The sequence below is a fragment of the Pteropus vampyrus genome, unplaced genomic scaffold, assembly GCF_000151845.1.
Source record: "Pteropus vampyrus isolate Shadow unplaced genomic scaffold, Pvam_2.0 Scaffold9, whole genome shotgun sequence".
Classification (NCBI taxonomy): Eukaryota; Metazoa; Chordata; class Mammalia; order Chiroptera; family Pteropodidae; genus Pteropus; species Pteropus vampyrus.
Genome location: NW_011888790.1, coordinates 13,864,974 through 13,890,155, shown reverse-complemented (window position 1 = coordinate 13,890,155; position 25,182 = coordinate 13,864,974). Strand labels below are relative to the sequence as shown.

The following is a 25,182-nucleotide window of genomic DNA, read 5'->3' as shown; positions in this document are numbered from 1 at the left end:
CTCTTAAATTTGTTTTTGAGATAAAATTTTTGGCAAATCTCCAAATTTATTTTAAAACAATCTTTCATAAGATATGTAACACATTTAAAGAGAAAAATTCATCTCTTGAAATGTTTTATGAGAAAAAAAAGAGAGAAATTCTGCAAATAATCATGAGTCTGAAATCATAATATTTAGCAAAAGTCAATTCAGTAAGTATGAAATGTCTTGAACATAAATATAAAAGTATAGTTGTATGACTTGAGTTCTGATTTTAATTCTGTCTCTAACCCAAACTTAACTTTTTTGGACCCCAGTTTCCTTGTTTCTGAAATGAGATAATTCGATTTCTGAGATCTCTTCTGCTTTTAACATTCTCTTATTTCACAAGTGAGAATCTATCAAAACAGTTCAATGAAGGTATTATTTAAATAGACTGAAAATATATGGAAAGCAAAAGCTGCTTTTATCCCATGAATGACAAAAATATCTGGGTTGTTAGTTTCCTAATTTACTTCTCACAAGAAGAGTATACTGTGGTATTTAGTTAAGAATGTGAGCCTTAGATTGCCTGTGTGTTTCATTCTAAAGAGTTACTTAAACTCTCTGGGCCTGATCTTACCCATTTATAAAGTGAAGATAATGACAATTACTACTTATTGTGATGACAAAGCGAGAAAAACTGCTTATGCCTGGCACATGGTAGATTTTCAGTAAGTGCTTGCATTTATTATTAGTAGTAATTTAAATAATTGAAGGTGTTTGTAGAGTTTGTCTGCAATCCTACATATCTATTAAAAACATGTGTGCACATCATCATAAATAATTTAGTTGCCTAAAGACAAAGGGGCATGACAGAGAGAATTTATTGCAATTTTTTTATGCTAAAATTTCATGCTCCATGTCTATGTGTATTAGTTTGATAAGTGATGATTTAATAGGCATTTAGTATTGTTTGATGCTTTATACATTAGGCAAATTAGAAACAGTTCTTGCCTTCACAATAAAAGATAGCATTTCAAAACTATATACAAATGGGAAAAGATGATGATGCTGCAAATGAGAGACCTTAGCTTAAATCGTCTTAAGACATGAAAACTGTACACAGCCTCAGATGTTTTTACCAAAATCTATATTTCTATCCTTCTGACTGAAATGGAAGAAACTAAATTGAAATGTAAATGAATGAACAAATAGAGCGTGAATAGAAATATTATAATAGAGGGTTCATTTTATGAATACCTTTTATTTTAATGAAGTGTAATCTTTAGATTATAGATAAATTTTGATGTAAATCCAAATCTATTTTTTTCATAAAATAAAAAAAAGAGGAAAAAGAAACAAGTAAAACCACTAACTGTGCCCAAATTGAAAGCTTCTTGCTTACATCTACAATTGGTGTGTGATATTTCTCTTAACTCCTTCTTTGGGCCATAACAACATAAAATTCATAACATCTGGCATTTAACTTAAAAAATTCAAACCAATTTAATTCAAACACACTTTTTGACTTGAAGAAACTATAAAATTTCTTCGTTTAGTTTATGATAGCAGTGACCTATTTCAAACAGGTTCAATGAGAATCCATGCTGGAAACTGCCTTGAAGATACAAATTGCTACAATTATCTTTGAATATACATATCATTAAACTAAAATGGATGTCAATAAGCCAGCACGAAAATATCTAACCTATTCAGAACATATTATCACAAAATAATAAAAAAATAATTTCCTTCCTCTTTCAACACAGATAATATAGACTATAATTTTCATGTTTCATCTGTATATGTGAAATCGAATATTTTCCTCTATGTAAACAATTCTTTTATTTTCAAAAGACAAATGCATGTGTGTGTATATACGTGTGTATGTATGTGTATATACTCATATATATGTGTGTGTATTTTAAGTCAGTCAGCAGTTTACTTTAAAAAAATATAAGCAGGGTAGTTTTAAAATAAAATATTTTGGTAATATTTGAACTGAAATAAACACGATATGGTATTTAAAAAATGTAGTTAAAATGCCAAGTATTTCAAAGATATGTTTAGAACAGTCATTCTTAATAGCATTCAGAATCTTTTGGCTCTTTCCAAGAGAGGTATTTCAATGCAAGAAAAAAATAAAATGTTCAGTTATTCATTCCGATTGCAGTTTTTAATGTAATTTGCACTGTGCATCCCATTCACCTTGTCAAAGAGTACTGCTTCCCCAAGGCTGCCCCGGGGTCCTGTTGACGGATTGCTCTAATTGCAGTCGGCGCTGTAAACAAGGCAGCTACTCCATGCTCTGCCAGCACACGGAAATAAGCTCCAGCATCTGGTGTTCCCACAGGCTTCCCCTACAATGAGATTCATTTAAAATGTCACTGGGTAAAATGTCTCATATTTCATTGACAGTTCAATACTATGCATTTAACACAGAAATATTAATGAAATGGAATTCTCAACAAATCTTAGGTTTAAAATCTTCCCATGTTCTAGCATAAATAAAACAAACCAAATGCCCAGGCATCAATGAGGCCATTTGCCTTGTTACAACATCTCAAAAGCTTTCAAACTGTAATTCCTCTTTTCCAAGTTTTGAAAGATAAAGGACAGATAATATGTGTCACATTCAAGTTAATAACATCCAAAAGTCTTCCATTTGACAAGAAATTAAATATATGGTTTTGTGTGATAGACTAAATGAGAAATATAGTTGCTATAAATTTCTACTTTAAACTTTTATCATGATCACTATTAAAAGTGACAATAATAATTCTCAAAATATTTGAGAGAAAAATCTGGAATCAGCAACTTCTGAGCAATGACCTTTTCAATTAAAGTTGCTTCACTCTAAGGAAAACTTCTATGAATTTTAAAAAAAAGTCCCAGAATGTATATTTTCCACAGTCTCAAAATGACATTATACATGTTCAATAGAAAAATCATGCAGAAAAATCTAACAATTCTGACAGACTATATAATTCAAAAGGACACAAAGCATTTTTTAATTGATGTTTCTGCAAACTGAAAAATGAATGTGGCATTTAAGTATATCAGCAATTCTGCAAATATTTGAAGTGACCCATAAAATCTATCTTGGCTCAACTATACCCCCTCATTCTTTAACCCATTCTCATCACTGCTACTTCTTCCTGTGTCTCTAAAGCAAGGTGTCTGGAATGTTAATATATGTCATATATGTAACATTTCCTAAACTTCTCTGACTAAATTCCTCATCTGAGCATCCTGTGGCTCTTACATTCTGAGAAACATGCTTGGGAAACACTGAACTAAGGTAAAAAAGAGGCAAGAATTTGCTAGCAGTAAATTTAGAGACCTCCCCCCAAGAGAATCATAAATGAATACATGATAATATGAGGCAGACCATAACTGTCCAGTAATTTAGATTCATTATTCACTTCTAATTGATTCTTTGATAGGACACTATTTCAATTTTACTTTTATTTTTTCATGGTTGCTTTAATATTCTTTAATGTAATTATATTCATTTTTTGAAAAAAAGTTTTTAGGTCTTCTTATATTCTACTGCTTTGCCTCTTGCTCTTTTAATACCAAAGAAAAGTATCTGTTGCTACTAGAAATTCATTTTATTATCACAACTATCCCTAAACACTTGATTCCAATTTATTTCTTTACCACTTCATAATAGGTCAACATATTGACATAGTATAAAAAGCTGCTAGATACAATCTGGCAAATCATGTGCATAATTTGACCCACAAATTTCGAAGCTTTAATCGCATCATTCTAAAAATGCATCAGCAACTGCATTCTTCCTAACCAAGCGAGGTAAACATTTGACTTTTTACTTCTCTGATCTGTTTTAGGCACTGCTCAGTCTCTCATGTACTAGATTGTGACTTTGGGAAATTTGATCTCAACCACATAAAAATGATTTGTCAGTCGACCTTAAGCAATTGACTTTCCCTGTTTATGCTTTCATTTTCTTGCCTGCTAAATTAAGAATAAATCATTTTCCAATAGTCCCTTGATAAGCTAAAAGCACTGAGATAATATTTTAAAGTAGTTTGACCTCCACTGAAGAAAGATATTTTATAACCAATTGAAGTTTAATTCCGCTACAGAAACAGTGTCATGGGACAATGGTAATATACTCAACGAAAGTATGATATAAATGTCATAATGAAAATGCTACCCTATAATGACTATCTATATAGAGGACATAATTTGATGTATTTTACAGTGCCTTCAATTAATCACATCTAATGATAACAATAACAATAGTTTAAGTATTAGAAATATTAGATAAAACTTTACAATACTTCTTATAAATAATATAAAATTATAACTATTTTGCAATTTTGACCTTGCACCACACAAATTTCCATCAATATTATATTTATTGAGTATAAAAATCATATAACATAGCATTACTGTTAGGACACTGAAGGATGTGATATATAGAAGCTCACAATGTTCTTTGGAAGTTAGTAGAACTCAGGAAGGTTTAGCTGTTTTACATTTTACTGTCCATTCCCCTTGAAGCAGGCTATGAATATGATGTTTCCCTATTTTACAATTACTTTAATATTTATATACATCATTAGTTTGTTTTCTTAAGAACTTCTATTTGATCTCAAATCTTAATTAAAATGTAAGTTATGATATATTAAAAAATTATTATACCCTAAAACAGCTGGTGAGTAAAAGAAATATTAAGTTCTGAATGATGTAAACACTTCAAGTAATATGCAGCACAGAACAAGATCTTTTATCAGAAACCACTGTCCACATAAAAACAAGTCATAATAAATCAGGTAGGGTTAATATATTTATTCATTTAATAGATGTTTATTGAGCATCTACTATTGGCTAGACACTGTTCTAAATTCTGGGAATAATTTCGTAAACAAGCTAGGTCAGGTCTTGTTTTAATGGAATTTATATTCTAGTAATTATGGGTGTGTATGAGAGATAATGTTATTAAAAATTACATAGCAGATGGTGCAAGTGATTTGTGTCTAATAAAGGGAAGGAATATCTTAATAAACATAGGACCTATATATTCTCAGCACTTATTATTACCACCAGTAGTTTCAGAAAACGGAAGCAAAGCCTATAAGCCTCTTTCATTATGATCTCTAAATGAAAATGACACAATGACCTTGATTTTATTGAATACTGTTCTCTCCTGACCTCCTGCACATACACAGGCTCCTGTGCACACAGAGACACACACAAATATGAGCAATATAATCCCTTTAAAATGCTTTTTTTAAAGTAACCAGTAACATACTAATGAAGCTGAGCTGCATGGAAAAAATGATACTAATTCCAGAACTTGCATATTCAGTAAGGAGCCCAAACACTATTCAATTTTAAAATGAGAAAATTCTAAGATTCTAAGGATTTTTAGCAAACAACATACACACCAAAAGCAGTAATGCAACTAAAAGGTAACAGTAACAAAAACTCTTCAAAACCCAAATCGATGTCTTTACCACTTGGTTTTATTTCCTCCCCCTGAACTACACTTTACCTTACTGATCGCTGCCCAGAAAACAAAGGCAGAAAGCAATCCCTACAATGGCAAAGCAGATATAAGCCTTCAGTTGTTATAAATCATGAATTTTTAATATCAGAGATTTATAAAATATCAATTGTGAATATTTAGTGATGATACAAAGCACAGAAAACAACACAGATACCACATATCTTAAAATTAATTTGCGCTTATAATTTTCTACCACTTATGATTCAGTGTGTTAATATTAATGGACCGCAGATGATAAGTTCTGAGTCAATTTATTGTTGAGAGGTCATCAACAACTGTTTTTAATGCTTTAATGTCAAGAGGCTGGAAGGTAGAAATACATTTTGCAATTAAATATATGGCACTATATATTTCCTTAAGTGGAAACCACATATTTCCCGTATAGCCTAATTTAAAAATATATATATTCCTTTAGAAATATATGGAACTAATTTAATATTGACCATTTTTCTACTTCTCTTTCAAATCTTTCCATTTTCAGCAAGGTTCTGCTTAGTGTTTGAATAACATTCGCCCTGACTTGTTGCATAGGAATTTCCCATGGCCACCTTAGAAAGCCTGGACACAGTTCATTCCAAATCCTCAATGTCAAAGAAAGTTCCATGGATGCCTCAAATGTGAATAGTAGGGAAGTAGAATTAAGGAAATACCAACTGAAAGGTATTTTCAGAGGCCAGGAGAATATTTACCAAGATAACATGAAACCTGTTCAATTCTATCCATAGTCTTTCTTGGACCATTTAAACATGGAGCTATTTTGTTTTTTAACTTCATATATAATTTCAAGAGTTCACTGAGAGCTCAAAAACAAGAGAATACCTGTAGAAATTGTAGGTTTTTTTGGATAACATAAAACTTCTTACATCAATTTCTACTAGAAAAAATAGTACTGTTGGAATTGGATTTTACCTTATGGCCTTCTTTACTACTCTTTGCTTTCTATAAATTATATTTCATTTCTGTAAATGAAATAAGGAGGACGTTATACTAAATTAACTAAAATAGAAATGCTAGATTTATATTCAGACTTGAACACTTTGGCCCAAATTATAGTTGAGCTCATATTGGGGACCACCTACCAGCAAGTAGAGGAGTCCTATGTGTCTTTCTTTGGAAGAGTTGAATACTTAAAAGCTGTGACACACTTGCAGTTCAGTGATATAAAGTCCTTTGTCGCTATTATAGAACTTTAATTTCATGTACTTCATCCTATATACTTCATACATCAAACTATCCTATATACTTCATACAATTATTTTTGAAAGAAAGCATAAACCAGTTTTAGAGAATTCAGTTTTTGAAAAAAGATTATTTTAAAAGAAAAAGTCATATTTATGAATATTATTTCTATTGTTTACTTCTTGTAAACCATCATTAAATGAATTTTGCAATGTAATTTTTTTATTATTTGAAAGTAATTCGTGCACTTAACATTTTTTGATCTTCTTGGGGTGACTTTCATTTCTCCATAAACTCAATTAAGGATGTTGTACCAATTCACTTCCTTCTTGTTCACTGTTTAAAATGAGTATAGGTGAGAATATCGAATAATGTACATAATATGTCAAGAGCCTGATTAACCGACAGCAAAATCCCTGAATGAAATATATTCCAAATAAAATAATCCAGAACTCGAAGTGTCCAAACATGTTATAGGTGACTGGTGAAGTGTTTCCAACGATCCAATAAATTGATAAATTCACCATGAAAGCTACTACTCCAGATAGCAGAACCATAAGCAAAGCAAAAACTGACCAGGGACCAAATAGTCCTCCTTCTCCAAAAACTGGCTCAATGAAGGGCACCGGGGACCAGCAACATGGCAGATGACATCAGAGCCTGGTAGCACAGCAGCTGCACTGAGTTTACTTGTAATTTAAGAGCTGTTTTGCTCTTACCCACACTCGATAAAGGGGTGTAAAATAAAACACCAAGAGCAGCAAACACCATTCCAAGGAAATTAAGCTTCATATTGTAATAAGAATTTAGGATTACACCTAAAGTTATAGGAATCAGCGTGAACTATATTTTGGTAGAGAAGACTTTGTTGTAGCAGAGGGTCTAGATGACTATAATCTCTGGGGTGGTCATGGCCTTGGCCAGCTGATAGGTGCCTATGGCACTGTTCTACAGAGAGAGAGGTTGGTGAAGACCACCAAAGCCACAGAAGCTCAGGAGCAAGAGGAGGAGCGTGGTAAGAGGCAGACTTTGGGGGGCAGAGATGTACAAGCCAAGTCTAGGGACCACAAAGTACACCAGAGTCAGGGTCATGTTGGGGAAGCCGTGGTGCACATAGATCCATCTGTTGAGGAGACGCAGAGGGACACCAGCAAGCCCGGCGGCGATTCGACTGTTGCCCCGGACTCGGTCAACCAGCGATGCCACGACCCCCACGAAGCCGGGGCTCTTCATCCTCTGAGAGCGACACCCGGCCTATCGCCGGCTGCCCCCACCCTTCTCCTCCGCTGCCGCATGCTGGCGACCGCTGGCTTCAATTTCGGTGCGAGGGAGAGGGGTGGAGTAGAGGGTCCCGGGCAAGCGGCGTCGCACACATGCTGTGCCACCGCCATATAGCCCTGTCTCTACTTCCCATAGAGTTCTCACCCAGGTTGTTTTCAATACAGCAAAGCAGTATTGAAAGTATAGCAACTTAGAAAAACAAAGATATAAAACGTTAAAGCTAAACCTTTGAGCAAAAAAATCACTTACTTTACTATTAATCCTATGATTTCAGTATATCCATGACTTGGAGTTAAGGCTCCTTGTGGTTTCTCAGATTTTGACATAAAAACTTTTGTGCTGGCTGCAGTTTTTGCCTCTTTTTGTGGCAGAATCAGAAACACATCCAATCTCCTTTAGAACACTATTTCTGAGAATGTCACCGAAGGCACGTTTCTACATCAGTTCTAAGGTGGAAAACTCTGGACTTATGGACTAGTCCTGAATCGCATTTCAGCAGACAGGTGCAGCAGTGTTAACTTGTTTATTTCGGAAGAGTGATGAAATTGGCAATGGCATTTATTGAGTTCCTGCTACATGACTGTAGAGCTATGGCTATAGAGCTCCAAGATCCTTTCATAGATATTTACATATATTTGTGTGTGTGTGTGTGTGTGTGTGTGTGTACATATATATAATTAAAGATGTGTTTGTCTCTGACTCCATCTTCATCTATCCCTTTTGCACAAACTTTCAGCTATAAGATGCATAAGGTCTAAGGACCTAATGTATAACATGGTGTCAGTAGTTGATAACACTGTATTATATAATTGAAATTTTCTGAACTTAAACATTCTCACTAAAAATAAACAGCCAAATAAATGAGATGATATATGTGTTAACTAAACGGGAGGAATGCTGTCACAATTTATACCTGTATCAAATCATCGCAATGTACACTTTAAATATCCTAGAATTTTATTTGTCGATTATACCTCAACAAAGTTGAAAAAAAAATTAGAAAAACAAATTCCTTTTGATTTGGTTTTTCCCCTGCCTTCTCCCAGCTCTGCGAATTGACCATATTGGGCCTCGTCATAAGGCCGCTTTCAGTGAATAGGCCACTGCTTCCATCTAGGTCATAAGAGTCTACCTGTCCCATTAAAAAGATGCTTACCTCTGAAAGTATTAATGCTAAGTAAATGAAGCAGAGCGCTGGAATTGGTAATTCTGCAGACCCAGTACTGAGCTAATTAGGGACTCTAACATCTATTTACCATTCTCAGCAGTTACAGAAAACATTAATCACTAGGATAGCTGGTAGCCTATGGCTTCTAGCTTTCATCTTTGAATTCCTCCATGCTGATGTGGAATCATTCTGCTATCCCATACTAGAAGGACAAATCAAGGTTTTCTTCAATCACAGTGAATAGTAAGACTTTGCCGTAAGAAATTAAATGGCTTCTTGCTTTATTACGCTACCAGATACATGCCCAGAAAATAAAGAGTGTCTATTCCATATATATATTGCAATTCAACCTGAGATTGTACAAAACCTGGCTCCTCCATACCAGCCAATCTTTTACATAGAACATCCTTCGAACATGCCTGTATTTCCCCGTTTAAAAAAAATAAAATCTTTCTATGAAATTGCTGTCATAAAAGTGGATAATGACAACTACTACCCAAAGCTGTCTTCGGTTGTTGCCCTACCAGACCTCTTTCTGTTGTACTCAGCACTGCTGATCCCTCGTCTTCTGAAAAAACTCCCCTCCACTGGCCTTCAAAACACCTTGTATTACTGGTTCTCCTACTGCCTCTAATTTCTCATTCTCAATTTATGTGGTGTTTCTCAATCTTCGACTATCTTCCTCACCTTAGGGACTGAAATTAGTAATTCTTCTACCTCTCTAATTCCGAAAGTTTTTCTAAGTTTCAAACCTACCTTCCCAGTATCATGCAAATGTCTGAGTAGCACCTTTAAACTCAACACCACCAAAAGCAAAAGTACCATTTTCCCCACTACGATAGTTGTTGCTCTACTGTAGTATTTCAGTTGCTGACCGTCATTATATCAGTTGTCCTGGCTGAAGACATCACAGCTATTTTCAGCTTCCTTCTTTACCTCTATCTTATAATATCCACTTGACACCCTAACATCCTGCCTTCTCCTTAATGTTCACATCACTGATTATGGCCACGTAGCTTGCACTTCTTCGCAGCTTTCCATTTGTTTTGTCTCTAAATTATAATGAGCAAGCAATGACTTTGGAGCCAGAAAACCTTGTTTCAAATCCAAGCTCCATCACTCTTGTGCCACTGGTAAAGTTATTTAATGTCTCTTATTCTCAGTTTCTGCAGTTATAAAGAAGGACTCAAAATAATAACAACATGCATTTCTAGAAAGAATTAAGACCATGTATATCAAGTGCTTAGAACAGTTCTTATCACCCAACTCTCAATCAATAGTAGTATTAATATTATTTGTACTGTCTCACCCACAAAGCTTTCTCTGTCTCCTCTAGTCTCAAACTTCTCTTAAGGGACTAGTGGATATATTTTTGAGCCACGGTGGCATCCCAGCCCTGCCATTTACAAGCTATGTGACCTAAGGCAATTTATTTAATTGCTTTGATCCTCATTTAGTTCCATCATCAGAAAATTGCATTGAACAGATACAAGTATTGAATGCAGATTATTTATTATCAGTGATGGCTCAATGTAGTTTCTAAAAGCATTTTTATATCTTCTGCACAAAGTAAAACATTTCTTAGGTAGTGTCTTGATTTGTTTTCTTTCTGTCCTTTGCATTGATCTTAATTTTTTGACTATATTATTAGTTCTTTCAGTGCAATGAGTACATCTGATACTTATTCTGTTTCTCTACCAACCCCTAGTAAAATGTTGAGCTCACAATAGGCACCAATAAATATTGTTGATGGAGCTATAACAATAGATTGCTCCAACATAAAATATAGGTACATACACAGAAAAAATAACTAAAAAATAAATGTCTTCAAACAACTAGTTATGTAAAAAATCTAAAAGATGCTAGCATCAGCTTTACAATCTTTTCTTGAGATCAAATTATATAGCCTGAATTAGAGGAAAAACTAAGTCATCATTTTTTTCTCATTCCATACATACAGAGAAGGACATTGTTTCAAAGTAAATTTAAAAAAAAATTATTTTTCATTATATGAGGGGAAAAAGGACCATGGTATGTGCTTATTGAGTGTACTAGTTAGCAACATTGTGGCTACTAGTCTTAAAATGAAGTAACACATCCCTGTGCTTGAAGGAAGCAAATCTCTATCCTTGAAAACCAATAATCAAATTAGAGAAAACAGGTAAACATAGGTGAAAATATAAAATTTTAAAAAGAAGGTAACTGCAATACAAGCAAGTAAAATTACATTGTTAAAATGAAGCTTGGGAGGGGCTAAGAATTCAGAAGTTCCACGTGTGGAAAACACACCATAGGGTGACTGCATGCAGATTGTAGATCCAACGCAGCCTTTATAGCAGCAGCATCTACAGAAGTAGATGGCACACACGTTAAAGATACATTGTGGATAATTTAACAAGAGTTTTCAATACAAAAATGATGTGGAAATAGTTCTCGTCCTCAGTATTCTCAAACATGAGACTTCCATGCTTGGAAATAGTTTAAAGTTATGATCTGTGAATATAAAATTATACTAATTACTCATCTTTTACAAATATATGTAAAATATGTGTATAATACCACTATATTTTAATATATAGATATACATGTATACATATAATCATGATATTTCTTTAAAGATTTCAAACTAATTTCACATACATTATCTTATTTGATTCCTATACAAATAAAGGACAGTATAGAGCTAATTTTCACACTAATTATCCTATAAAGGAAGGGTTATCTAAACTATTCCTTCCTCCTATGAATTCAGAGAAAGAGCATTCAATGAGAGATTACTGGGCTGAATATTCTGAAGTTTTCAAAGATAGATACAGTGTAAAAACTAGTAAAGACAAAGCCCATCAAAAAATAGACATGAAAGGTTATAAATGTTTGGATAATGGTGAACCATGAAATGTACTGTATAATTCACAGATGAAAGACTTAAAAGCCACTCTTAATTTCACTCACAAGTTCTACTCTGAAAGGACAGATTCTTGAGGGGAGAAACCACTGGGTCATTTTCTATGTCTGCTACTCATTCTTCAAAGTTGGTAGTAGCTGGATCAGCACATCCCTGTGTGCTGATTCATTTGCTTGATGCTTAGAAGAGAATTAATGGGCTCCAAAGGGAGCTGTTTGAGTGCTGTGATGACTGCTCCAGAGTTGCAAGGACAAACAGACTTTGAAAGAAGAAATGTGTAGTATCTAAAAATTCAAACATTACAATGATTGAACTGCATGGGAATGAATGGTTGTTGTTTATTCTGAAAAAATAAATTCATATTTTTGAAAATAACAGCTTATAATAGCATTTACTGTACTATTATACTCTGACAACTATTCTAAGGGCTTTTCATGAATTAACCAATTTAATACTATGTAAGAAAGGTATAATTAATACTGATATTTATAGATAAGAAAAATGAGGCCGAAAGCAGTTAAATAACTTGAGCAAGGCCAAACTATATGTAGAAGTTTCAGGAATCACATTATTGTGGCCAGATAGGTTCTTGTCTTACTCTACAAGAAAGAATTCAGGGGTAAGATGGACAGCTGGAGAACATGAGGATCCAGTGACCAGATTCTCACCTTATTCTGCAAAAAAGAATTCAAAGGCAAGGCAAACAGCAAGCAGGAAAAAGCGCAAAATTTATTAAAGCAAAAGTACGCACTGAAGTGCAGGAAGAGCCAGCTCAAGATGGCGGGGTTAAGTGCACTCTTTTTGTTTTTCCTGGAGGTAGAGGCTGTGAAAACATGCTGCTAAGGTAGACTTGCTGTCTCCTCCCAGTAGGCAGAGAGCTCAGTTTCTCACTTTTTCCTCCTTATATCATGTTTCTGGAACTGTCATGGTATCAGGTGCATAATGGGAGCTGCAGTATTTGCAACGTGGATGAGATTATAATGCTATTATAATTAGCCAAAGGTTATGCCTTAGCCAAGGATGGCGTCTAGGCTGAAAAAGACCATTTTTGCTTCTCTCCCCCTGCCGTAGCTGAAACAGGGGGAGGTTTGAAGAAAGGAAAAACTTTCCAGAGCCATATTTGGAGAGGAAAGAGGTTTCCCTGCACTACCTGTCTTGCCTCACTATGAAAGTCTTAACTGCAATGCTTCTTCTCAAACACTAAAATTTTTAATTAATTTTGAATGAAATCTTTCTTCATTAAATGTATTTGAAAAATAAGCATCACTATGAAAAGAAACAAATAAATTCCAGAGTTAAAAATTTAAAACATGCTATCAAATAATATATTTATTCTAGAAAAAGCAAAACAGTTGACTTGAAGAGGATTCAAAGTAGTACCAAACTGGGAGAACATGTGTCAATTATCTAGTTTTAATGATGAAAATGGAATCCCAAAGAGATTGAGTTAGTTTGCCCAAAGTCATCAGATATTCATATTTCCAGTCCAGTGACCATGCTCCTACACCACAACTCAGAATCTTAAATCCTCTATTTCTTCTAACTAATTTATTGCCAAAGAAGGCAGAATGTAGTACATATCTTCAAAGTTATTTGTTGAATTATTAACAGACAGCCATCTGCCTTGGTTAACTAGTGAGAATACTAAAGGGTTTATTGAAATGGTTTGCTGCTCAACATTTACAATTTCTGAAATGCAAACAAATGTAAAAGGAGAGCAAGCTTTCATTCCTCTGAAGACTTTCAAAAAGGCTATTACTATGCAAAAGTAACAATCAAGATCAAGTATTCCAACTAGTCAAGATCAAGTATATCAAGCTAGATTTAGATGACCAATAACTAATATTCTATTCTTAGCCAAGGAACTTAGCCACGGAACAGTAAAATCTGTTTTGTTTCATGTTAGTTTTATATAAAGGCTGTTTTACAACATTATCTCCAGCTTTACTGAGGTATAATTGACAAATAAAAATTATATTATTTAAGGTGTGCAACTTGATGTTTTGATATATGTATATGTTGTGAAAGAATCATCACAGTTGAGCTAATTAATACATTCATCACCTCACATACCACTTTCTTTTCCCTTTTCTTTTTTGGGGGAGTGGGAGTGGGGTGAGAATACTTACAATCTACCCTCTTAGCAAATTTCAAGTATACAATACAGTACTGTTAACTATGTCACACTGTTGTACATTAGATCTCCCGAACTTATTCATCTTGAATAACAAACTTCGTACCCTTTGGCCAACATCTTTCCACCCAAAAGCAGAAAAATATACATTTTTCTCAAGCCTATATAAAATATTCTCTAGTATAGATCACATGATAAATCACAAAACAAATCACAAAGAAATCATTCCAAGTATCTTTTCTGACCACAATGGAATGAAACTAGAAATCAATAATAGTAAGAAAACTGGAAAATTCATAAATACATGGAAACTAAACAACACACTTTTGAAAAAACATTGGGTGAGTGAGGAAATGACACAAGACAAATGAAAATGAAAACACAACATAGCAAAACTTAAGAGAGGAAACAAAAGTCATACTAAGAGGTAACTTTATAATAATAAATGCTAATATTTAAAAAAAGAGAAAGATCTCAAATAAACTAATTTTACACTTCAAGGAACTAGAAAAAGAAGAACACCAAAGTTAGTAGAAGAAAGGAAAGAATAAAGACTAGAGTAGAAATAAATCAAATAAAGAAAATTAAAAATAAGAGTTGGTTTTTAGAGAAGATAAACCGATAAATCCGTACCTAAACTAAGTAAGAAAAAAGGAGGAAAGACTCAAGTAAAATCAGAAATGAAAGAGGAGACAATATAATGGATGCCTCAGAAATAAAAAGGATTACAAAGAACTATTACAGGAGATGTTTGTCAAATAAATTCATTTCTTCCTTACCCACAGCACTGCCATTGAGGGAGCTGGATTCTAGTATTATGCAATTGAAATGTATGTACAAAATATACTTTTGTACACTGGCACAAAGATAAGGAGAAAGACATGGCTCAGAAGGATTTCTCTGCCCTTGAGAAGTGTTAGGTTTTGATTCTGCAGATGACAGGCTTTTTGAAATGGGGAGCAAATACAAAATAGAAGAGAGGGGCCAGAGAGGATAGCTATGTATAACTATCATTCATCAATACACACATGCCCACACATATATACCAGTATGCTAACTTCGTTTATACTTTAAAGTTCTTATATTAAAGTATTATTTCATTCCTCCTCTTTGACAAAACCGCTATATCAAATATGTCCTCATCCATATACTGTTGGGGCTAGGTCTGTTGAAATCAGCACTCCATTAATAAAATAAATTTCTGAAAATGTACTTTCGTTTTTTTTTCCTTCAAAAATAAGAACTAAATTATTCAGAATTGGTTCGCATATTTTAACTGGTCAGTCCAATTTGACTCCAGAATTGCATACTTTAAATATGCCCAGGTCAATAAATAAAAGTAAACCATTACTTATTTAAAAAAAAAAAAACTGTTACTTAAGTTATTTATGAAGTTCTCTGTTAAAGAGAAAATTAAAATTACTATTTTATCCTTCAGGTAAAAAAGTCCTTGAGTAAAAATCAAGGTTTGTTTTTTTTTTTTTTTTCTGATATCTTCATTAGGGCATTTATTTAACAAATATTTATTTGGAATTGAATATATATCAAGAACATGGCTAGGAGTTGAGAATTGATGGTGAGCAAAAACGAAGATAATTGAAGAGTTTAGAGCAAAGCGGGACAAATGAATAAATCAAAGGATCCTAAAACTACTGTGAAACTGCTACTGTGATAGAAGCAAGGAAAAGGTCAAGGTGCTTCAGAGAGGTCAAGGAGGGCTTTCCTGAGGACAACTGAGCTGAGATTTCAAAGTTAGGAGTAATATATTGCAGACAACAAATAGACAAATTCCTGTAGCAGGAATGAACATAAGAATAACTTCACAAAACAAGAACGTATTGTGTGTTCGAATGGAAGAGAGTGATCAGAAAGAGAAAATGGTCAACATTTTCAAATGTTGCCAAACCAAGTGTTATTAGGACTAAAAATGTTCGTGGCTTTTAGGAAAAATAATGGGGACATTAGCAAAAGCTGTTAATTATGGAATGATAGTGACAGAGGCCAATTAGAGAAGATTGCACAGTGAGTTCCAGGTTAGAAAATGGTGGTATTGGGTGCAGGCAAGCCTTCAAAGATGAAAGGAGAGTGTTGTAACTGCAAGGGCATAAAGGAACCAAAAGTTTTTGTGTGTTTTTTTAATTGTTGCTGTTGTTTTTAATTGTTGTTGTTTGTTTTAATGAGAGAAACAGGAATATGTTTTAAAATTTGATAATTATCAGAAAGCTAAAGTAATATGTTTTCACCCTGCAAATGTAGAGATGTATGTCCTCTTACAGCGGAAAAGAAAATCTTAATTAAATATCCATTGTATGCTTTCATGTTGAAACATGGATTGTTTTAAGCATGTAACTCTTATGTAATTTCTAGAAGTTAAATTGAATATCCAACTTAGTTATAATCATCTCCCAAGTTTTTTCAGCCAATGCAGTTACAGATTTGTATTAAATTCCAGAATATAATTTTTTTTTTTGTATGCGAGGCAACCCTTGGCTGACCTCACAGACTACAAGGACCTTGTCAGCTTACAATCCCTTATTTATTTTATTTTATTTTTTACACCTTCCTAGTTGGTCTCCCATCCAAGTACTAACCAGGCCCGACGCTGCTTAGCTTCCAAGATCAGACAGGATCAGGCTTGTTCAGGGTGGAATGGCTGTAGACCAGAATATAATTTTTTTTTTATCTTTGCTTAGAAAAAGCATTCAAAATTCAAAATTATCAAAATTCAAAATATCAAAATTCATCATTAAGGAAAAATATCTTTGTAGACACCAATTAACAATCAACCTTACATTATAGCTTTAAAACACTATAATGTATTAAGAATAAAAATAAAACTATGATCACACTGGGTCATATATAATTTTATTTCTTTTTAGAAAAGATACCTATAAGAAGTACATGAATAATCTGCTAAATTATTATTCTCATTATATAAAGAATATAATTTTTATAACTTAATGTAAGACTTTAGCTTCCTAATTAAAATAATACTAATACTACTAAAATACAATAATAATAAATATTAATTTGGCAATCCACATAAAATTGAGGAACAAGTGGAACAATCATTTTGTAGAGATTAATAATGTTTTCACTTGCTGGCCTAGAGACAAATTAGAACTTTTAGTTTAATTTTGTTTTAATTAAACAATCAGGCAAGTTTACCTGCTGTATTTTGCATGCTCAAGTTGTCAGTTCATCCTCTTAGAAATGATTAATCTATACAACATTTATCTACTTCCTGGAAGGCACTGTGCCAGGCATAGTGGGTACAGAAATTAAAAACATCGCCTGATCTCAAAAGTTCAGCATATCACAGCACTTTATTTGCCAGATAAGGCGAATCTAGACGGTATAATGTAAGTACAGAGAACACTTTAATCGGCCTGAGAAAAGCAAAGCATATACCAGAGAGGAGGTAAAATTTAAGTCAATCCCCTTAAGAAAAAAAGACCACTCTGCTACATAATTAGAAAAGAAGTGGAATTTTAGTAGAAGAAATAACTTAATCACTGGCAGTTCTATTCATGTAAGTGCCAGAATGACAAAAGTATTGGCTTGGAGGCTGAGTCAGGGACCAGGAACCAGAGACCAAATGTTAAATGTGGACAAGGGGCATATGACTTTGGATCATTTGTATCATGCAATTGAGTTTCAATTATGTTCTTTAAGACACAGAGTTTTTTTAAGGCTTTCTACTTTTTTATTTCTTAAACTTTTTATATGAGATAATTGTAAATCGCATATGATTGTAGAAGTTAATACAAAGATATAACATACACGCTTTATCCAGTTTTTCCCTGTGGTAACATCTTGCAAAACTATAGTTTATTATCACAATCAGGATATTGATACAGTCAAGCTACAGAACAGTTCCATGGTCTAAAAGATCCTTCCATTGCTCTTTTTATAGCCATTGTTGTTCATTGCTCGTATATAGAAATACAATTAATATTTGCGTGTTAACCTTGTATCTTGAGCCCTGGTTGAACTCACTTATTAATTATGGGGTTTTATTATATGCCCTACAATGTTCTACAAATAAAGACAATTTTATTTCTTCCTTTCTGATATGTTTTCTTTTGTCTCCATGAATTGCCTTATCGAACTGACTAGAACTTGCAGAACTATGTTGAACAGAGTGCTGAGAATAGACATCCTTGCCATGTTCTCAGACATAGGAGGAAGTGTTACCTTTTTATCATTAAGTATCAGCCTTTGGCCATTCTTTTAGGTAGCAAATTCTCTAAGTTTTCCTTCATCTTGTGAACGTCTTTAGATCTCCTGTATTCTTCCAGTATTATTTGGCTGGATATAGGATTCTGGATTGACAGTTCCTTTCTTACTGCACTTGAAAAATGTGTCACTCCCTTCTGATCACCCTAGTTTCCAATGAAGAATGCTATTTCATTCAAATGTTTTTCCTCTATAGGTAAGGTGTCCTTTCTCTCTTGCTACTTTCAAGATTATTTTCTTTGTCTTTAGGTTTCAGAAGTTTAATTAAGGGTGTGTGTGTGTGTGTGTGTGTGTGTGTGTGTGTGTGCGTGCGTGTGTGTGTGTATGTGTATGTCTTTAGATTAATCTTGTCCAGGGGTTTGCTCAGTTTCTAGAATCTATAGATGTTTGGTAGCTTGGCTGTATGCTTGGCAAAATTTGAGACAATTAGAAATTTTCAGAAGTTTTCTATTACTTTGTCAAGTACTTTTTCAACCCGATTCTCTTTCTCCTTTCCTTTCATGACTCTGATGTCACAAATGCTGTATTTTTTGCTATCGTTCCACATGCCCCTGACACATATTTTTTTAGTCTATTTTCTTTCTGTTGTTTAGATTAGGAAATTTCTATTATTTCATCTTCCAGTTCTTGGATTCTTTATTCTGTCCCTTGCATTCACTGAATTTTTGTTTTGGTTATTGTAATTTTCAGCTCTAAAATTTCTATATGGTTGTTCTTTATAATTTCTACATCTTTGGTGATACTTTCTATTTCTTTGTTTCAAGAATGCTTGTGATCACTTGAAGCATTTTTATCATGGTTGTTTTAAAATCTTTGTCAAATAATTCTAACATCTCTGTCATCTCAGTGTTGATATCTATTAATTTTCTTTTCTCATGCAGCTTGAGGTCCTTCTAGTTGTTGATATGAGGAGTGATTTCTTTTTTTTTTTTCATCAAATCCTGGACATTCTATGTATTATATCATGAGATTGTCTCATATTCAAAACTTCTGTTTCAGATGACTTATTTGATTTACTCTAACAGGGAAGGGAGATGTGGAGGTAGAAATCCAGGCTCCTTATTTGCCTTCCACTGATACCCAATTGGAAGGATGCTCCTTATTACTACTGTGTGTGTTCTAGCTCCAACAGTAGGCCTCCACTGATACCTCCCTGGCTAGGTGAATTCAGAGGGTCTTGTTACTACTCTTAACATGGCCTCCACTGACACCAGAGGAGAGGGATAAGTGGCTTTGTTATCAATGGTGAAAGTCATGACTCTCTACTAGGCCTCCACGGACACTACCCCAATAGAGAATGGGAAGGGTGCCTCATTACTGATGAGTGGGCATAAAAGTACAGGCTCCTGATATGGTCTCTACTGTCTTTGCAGGTTTTAGGGGTCCTCAGTACCATCTGGCAGGGTTGAAAGTCTTGGCGCCGTAGTTCATCTTTGACACTACCCCTGTGGGAACAGGGAGAGTTACAGCTTCACCTTACAGCCTGACAAATGTGGAAGCCTAAGCTGCCCACTCACCCTCTGCTCTTGGGAGTGGATGTGGGACCATGCATTTTTCTGTGGTATTTGTCTGGAGTAGGGTGATCTAAAAGTTTTATATCTTGCTTAGGCTGCCTCTTTTCTACTCCATCAGCCTGAAAGATAAGGATTTTGTTTTTGTTGGTCTTTTTTTAGAAGGAGTTGCAAATTTTAGCATTTCAAGGTTGCCAGCTTCTTCATCATCAAGTATATATATCCTAATATATGAGAAAAAATAAAACCCAGGGTCTCATTACCACATTGTCCCTTGGCTCCCAAAGTCCCTTAAAGCCTGTTTTCCTTCTTCTCTTCATGTTTTAGTCTTCTTATGTTTGTTTTAGATACAGTGCCTAAGACATTTAATTCTACTTAAGGAAGAAATAGGAAAAAGTATGTCATCTCCATGTTCCTGGAAGCAGAACTCAACCCTTTGAAGGATTTTAAGCAACAAAGTCCTACATTGGCCTTTGCACTTTGGACAGATAAACTATAAATGAGGAAAGCTAAGAAACTGTAGTTAGGGGTAGAGACAGCCTAAAAGAGAGTGACACTAAAGCTAGGAACATTTGTTAAAGTGCTCTAGACTGATTATCTGATGATAATCAGTCTATATGAATGGGAACATACAGGCACAAATCAGGTAAGATGCCCAAACATAGAATGGACACCAGTCAATATGACATACTTGTGAATATTAACTGAATATCAGCTTGACTATATGGCAGGAGGCATGGAAAGAAGAGATACTTTTAATAGGTATTAAAATGTAGGTTCAATAGAATGTAATTGCCAATAAAGTATGATATATAACGATAATGGAGTTAGAATCACTCCCAGATTCTTATTTTGGAGGACTGAGTGGATGCAGGTAACCTTAACAAAACCGCAGAGTACACAGATAGAAATGTGTTTTGTGGAGGAAAGTGGAAATAGTGAGTTCAGTTCATGTCATCTTGAGCATAAGGTGTGAATGGAACTAAAAGTGTCTTAACAACAAGTTAATGCTCAGCAGGAAGATCAGACATAGAAAGGAGGAGTTAGGAGCCTTGGTTTAATTAGTAATACTCAAATACAGCTGCATGAAGATTAACAAGGACATACAAATAGAATGAGAAAAGAAGATTGAGAACAAGACTCTACTAAACCCCAGCGTTTAGGACCAAAGTAGGAGAAACCAAGATAGGAAAAGGAGGACAAGCTATCAGAGAGGTAGGAAAAGAATAGAAGTGTAAAGTTCAATTTAGTTCCATAAGCATTTTTGAGTACTTAGTGTGTGCAATTCACTGTGCCAAGAGACTGATTTTTGAAGCTCTCACACTCTACAAGATATAAAACAGATAATTTCAGACAGTGTGATTAGCTCAGTGACGGACATACGCTCAGGGAGCAATGGTAGCACGGAAAGGGGCACTAAGCATAGCCAAAGACTATGAGAGGAACATCTAAGTAGAGTCTTCAAGGATGGTAGGTATAAGTAGATAAGAAAAAACTGAAGGAAAGTCATGACAGGCAAAAAAAAAAAAAAAAAGTGTGAACAACAGCAAAAGGGCATAGAGCTCAAAAGAGGAGAGAAAATTACCTGCAGGGAACAGTCAGCAGGGTTATGCAACTCAGAGGAAAATAAAAAAAGATCGAAAAGGGCCCTTGACTTTGTCACTTATGAAATCACTGTCAACCTCTGCTACAGTAGCATCTATGAAGTGACGTGAACGGAAACTGGATTGCAGTAGGATAAAGAGTAACTTGTTCGGACAGTGTGAGTAGAATATTTTTTCAAGGAGCTTAGTTTAGAAAATATAAAGATGGGATATCTAGAAGTGAGAAAAGGTTTCAAGGGCTCAGTTTTGTGATTACAGAGAATTGAGGATGTTTACAAGTTGTAGGAAAGAAACCAGAACACAGAGAAAAGTTCTAAAAATGTGGCTTACTCCATTCACTCTTCTGCACAAATATTTATAGAGCATCTACAATGTTCTTGAGCACATCATTCTAAGATAAAGAAATAACCAAGCCCCTTTTATGGTGTTAAAATCATGTTTTAAATAAATTTAAGAAATAATAAAGAAATAATAATAGGTAAATGCACAAAAATTGTATGTAATTCACTTAAAGGCAGCTTAATACTTATACATATAATGACATTTGGCTCTATTACACTTATGTTAGCAATATCACAATTCATTATAAGCATTCAGTCTTGTAGTTTTTTTTTTACTTCAAGGGAAATGATTATTTTAATAAAAATATTCTATTGCAAGGATTTCAGTATGGAACATATTTGTCAATATTATTTTGTTTTAATTATTACAAACACCACAATGCATATCAAGTCTGCAAAGTACAAAAGCATAGTACAAAAGATATAGAGTAGTCTGAGATGGTTTAATGTGTCAGACTTAACATCTTAATATCTCTTAATATCTTAATATCTCTGAACATTCAGAGACAGAAAATTGGCCTGCTAAAAATGAAGGAACACTAATACCTACAAATGGTGACTGGGAGAATTCCACAAAGATAGTGAATAGTCTCTAATTTATCAAAATCATTGAGTTGCAGAATTTTAAGGTTATAACGAATCTTGACATCATCGAATACTATTATCCACACCCCACATATAAAAGTCCCTTCTTCACATTCCTTACCTCATAGTGAGAGACTTTAAGTGAAATAGAACCTTCTACGTGAGAATTTGCCTCTTCTACTACTGGACAGTTAAATTTGTCTGTGATTATTCCCAAAATACAGGTCTCTGGAGCTAGGCATTACTATACTACTTCCTTTATATGTGGCAACTCTTTAAAAATCAAAAGATACTGAACATATATGCACACTAAATATATTATCTTTCAGACTAACCATTCACAATTCCTTCATGACATTTTCTTCTATGACATTATTTTCATCCCAGTCTCCTTCTTCCAGATACTTTCTAATAAGTTAATTATTTTTTTCCTTCTCCCCATTAAACTGAACACAAATTTCCAAATGTGAAAAAATAAAGTAAGATTATAACATTGCATACAGTGAGTATGTTTTTAAAGCAATCCTACCAAATGCTTATGTTTGAACTGTGGACTATTATAATATACAGGGACTTAGCCACATAAACTGTAACCAATTCAAATTTCTCTGACTTTGTTTCTGCACTTATTTTTAATATAAATATAAACGTAAAGATTTTTGTATTTTCCCATCTTGTGCTTTTTATACCAAAAGTTGAATATCATTTTTAATACCGATTCAGTAAACTTTTTGCTGTCCCTCTAAAGATTTTGCCTCTTACAAATCTGATAGGTATGTGTTCTAAGTATTCATGCAAGGCCTTGATAAAATTAAATAGAATAGGCATACTAGAATTTTCTAGTATACACACAAAAATCTTATTCCTGTTGCATTAATCCATGCACTGGACTCTTAAAGCAGTTATTTATTTAGCTATAAATATGGTTAGTCTGTGATTCTCTCCCTTATACATATGGCTATCATCAGAAATCACCGAAAATATTTAGCTAAGATCAAGACATCATACATTTGGAAACCATTAATCCTATAAGAATGCAAAAAGATGAATCTATGTTGTTTATTTTATGATAACTATTTTCTTTACTGAGATTCTAAAATCGGTATCGACATGATAATATATTTCTAGAAATGTTAGAAATAGACATCAAGCTTTTAGTGTACATTTTTCAGAATGTTATTTTTTTGACGTTGTTTAACAAATTTAATTCACTGACTGTTATTTTCTATACATTCCTTCTCATTTGAAATCACATTTTTAATTGGCAGAAATAATTTTTATCAAAAAGTTTCAGTAAAAGAAATATTATTTATATGTGGTACTAATTTCATTACCTCGTATAAAACTGTTGTGTTCCCATGAAGAAGAGGTCCATAACAGATATAGGAATGCCCAACAACCCAGCCTAAGTCAGAAGCTGCCCACCACACCTAAAAAAAATAAGAAGATAATAAAATGCATATGTCTTAATCAAAGAAATGCCATGTAAAGTGAATTTAAAACCATGATTACCTCTCCAGGTTTAAGTCCATATACAGAAGACATTGTCCAGTTTAGCATTACAGCATATCCCCCAGTGGGCCTAACCACACCCTAAAAGAGAGAAAAAGTAAAGCTAAAAATCAATAAACACTGTGTTAAAAGAGTTTCTGTCCTAAAAAAAGTTTCTGTGTAAAGTATTTTTCATTATTCAAGTTATAAATTACTTCAGCTTTTATATAATTGTGTCCAAATCATTATTTCTTTGGCTCCTCTGATAATAAACACAGAATAAGTTGTCCACTTTGGTCCATTTGTAGAATCCATTCTCACAGACCATTTTTGACCTTCTAAAGGAAACGTGATTTCACAGAATCACAGGCGATAAAAATTTGTTCCAGTGGTAACATAGATTAACAACATTACATTTTCAGACATATCTCCAGAACAAAATGAAAACTCTCAAAATTAAGTGCACAGAAAGGTCAAAAGTAGCTGTGTGTCTAAAATACAGATGAACATAAGGCTGCCTTTACCTTAATGTTATTAAATAATAATAGTATGCTTAGAGGAAACAAAGTCATATTCTGGAGCCTCATTACAATGCTACATTGGGAGTGATGCTAGCACGGTATTTGAGCTGAGCAATTCTTTAATGATGACATTTAGAACTCTGAGGAATCAATCCTGATGAGTTGGATCTAAGGCTGGCAGATATGATTTATAGTACATTTTGTACAAAAGTAGAGATTGTTACATCACAATACTACAGCTTTCACAAATCAGTTGCTAGCAGCTACCCATGACACTGAACAAATTCAACTTTCAAAGAAGAAACTGGGCAATATTTGAAAACTGGGCAAAAACGTCATGATAAATAAGAATTATTAAATTTAATAATTAATTTCATTTATTGCTTCCCTATTAATATTAACCATTACTGGTTCAAAAAGACTTAATGATGTGATTATTTAGAGCGAGAAGGTGAATGCTTGCTATGAAATATTTAACATCTGACTCAAATGATTCTGAAGCATTTTTTTAGAAGAGCAGTTATACTTTGCGCAGAAAATAATTTTACCAAAAGGTCCCAGTGAATAAATGTGCTACTCGTGGTACCTTTCTGGCATAGCTCTGCAACTGTAACACGCATACATGAATCAGAGGAATGAAAAAGAAACTGACTTTCTGTTAGTTACTAAAATTGTTGCTCTCCTCAGGTACCACTAATAAAACATTGGTATCAAGCTGTG

The 25,182-nt window shown here is 33.8% G+C and overlaps 1 protein-coding gene and 1 pseudogene across 2 annotated transcripts in view; both read right to left on the bottom strand.

Moving 5' to 3' along the window:
* The window catches only part of ACSS3 (acyl-CoA synthetase short chain family member 3), a 156,084-nt gene that overhangs the window by 61,999 nt on the left and 68,903 nt on the right, over nucleotides 1-25,182 (bottom strand). For both annotated transcript variants that reach the window (XM_011374866.2, XM_011374858.2), the window contains 3 exons: nucleotides 23,963-24,043; nucleotides 23,785-23,880; nucleotides 2,170-2,321 (listed from right to left, as the gene is read on the bottom strand). In XM_011374866.2, the coding sequence (XP_011373168.1) occupies nucleotides 2,170-2,321; nucleotides 23,785-23,880; nucleotides 23,963-24,043 (329 nt within the window). The remainder of the gene's footprint in view (nucleotides 1-2,169; nucleotides 2,322-23,784; nucleotides 23,881-23,962; nucleotides 24,044-25,182) is intronic.
* Nucleotides 6,982-7,915, bottom strand: LOC105302051 (annotated as a pseudogene).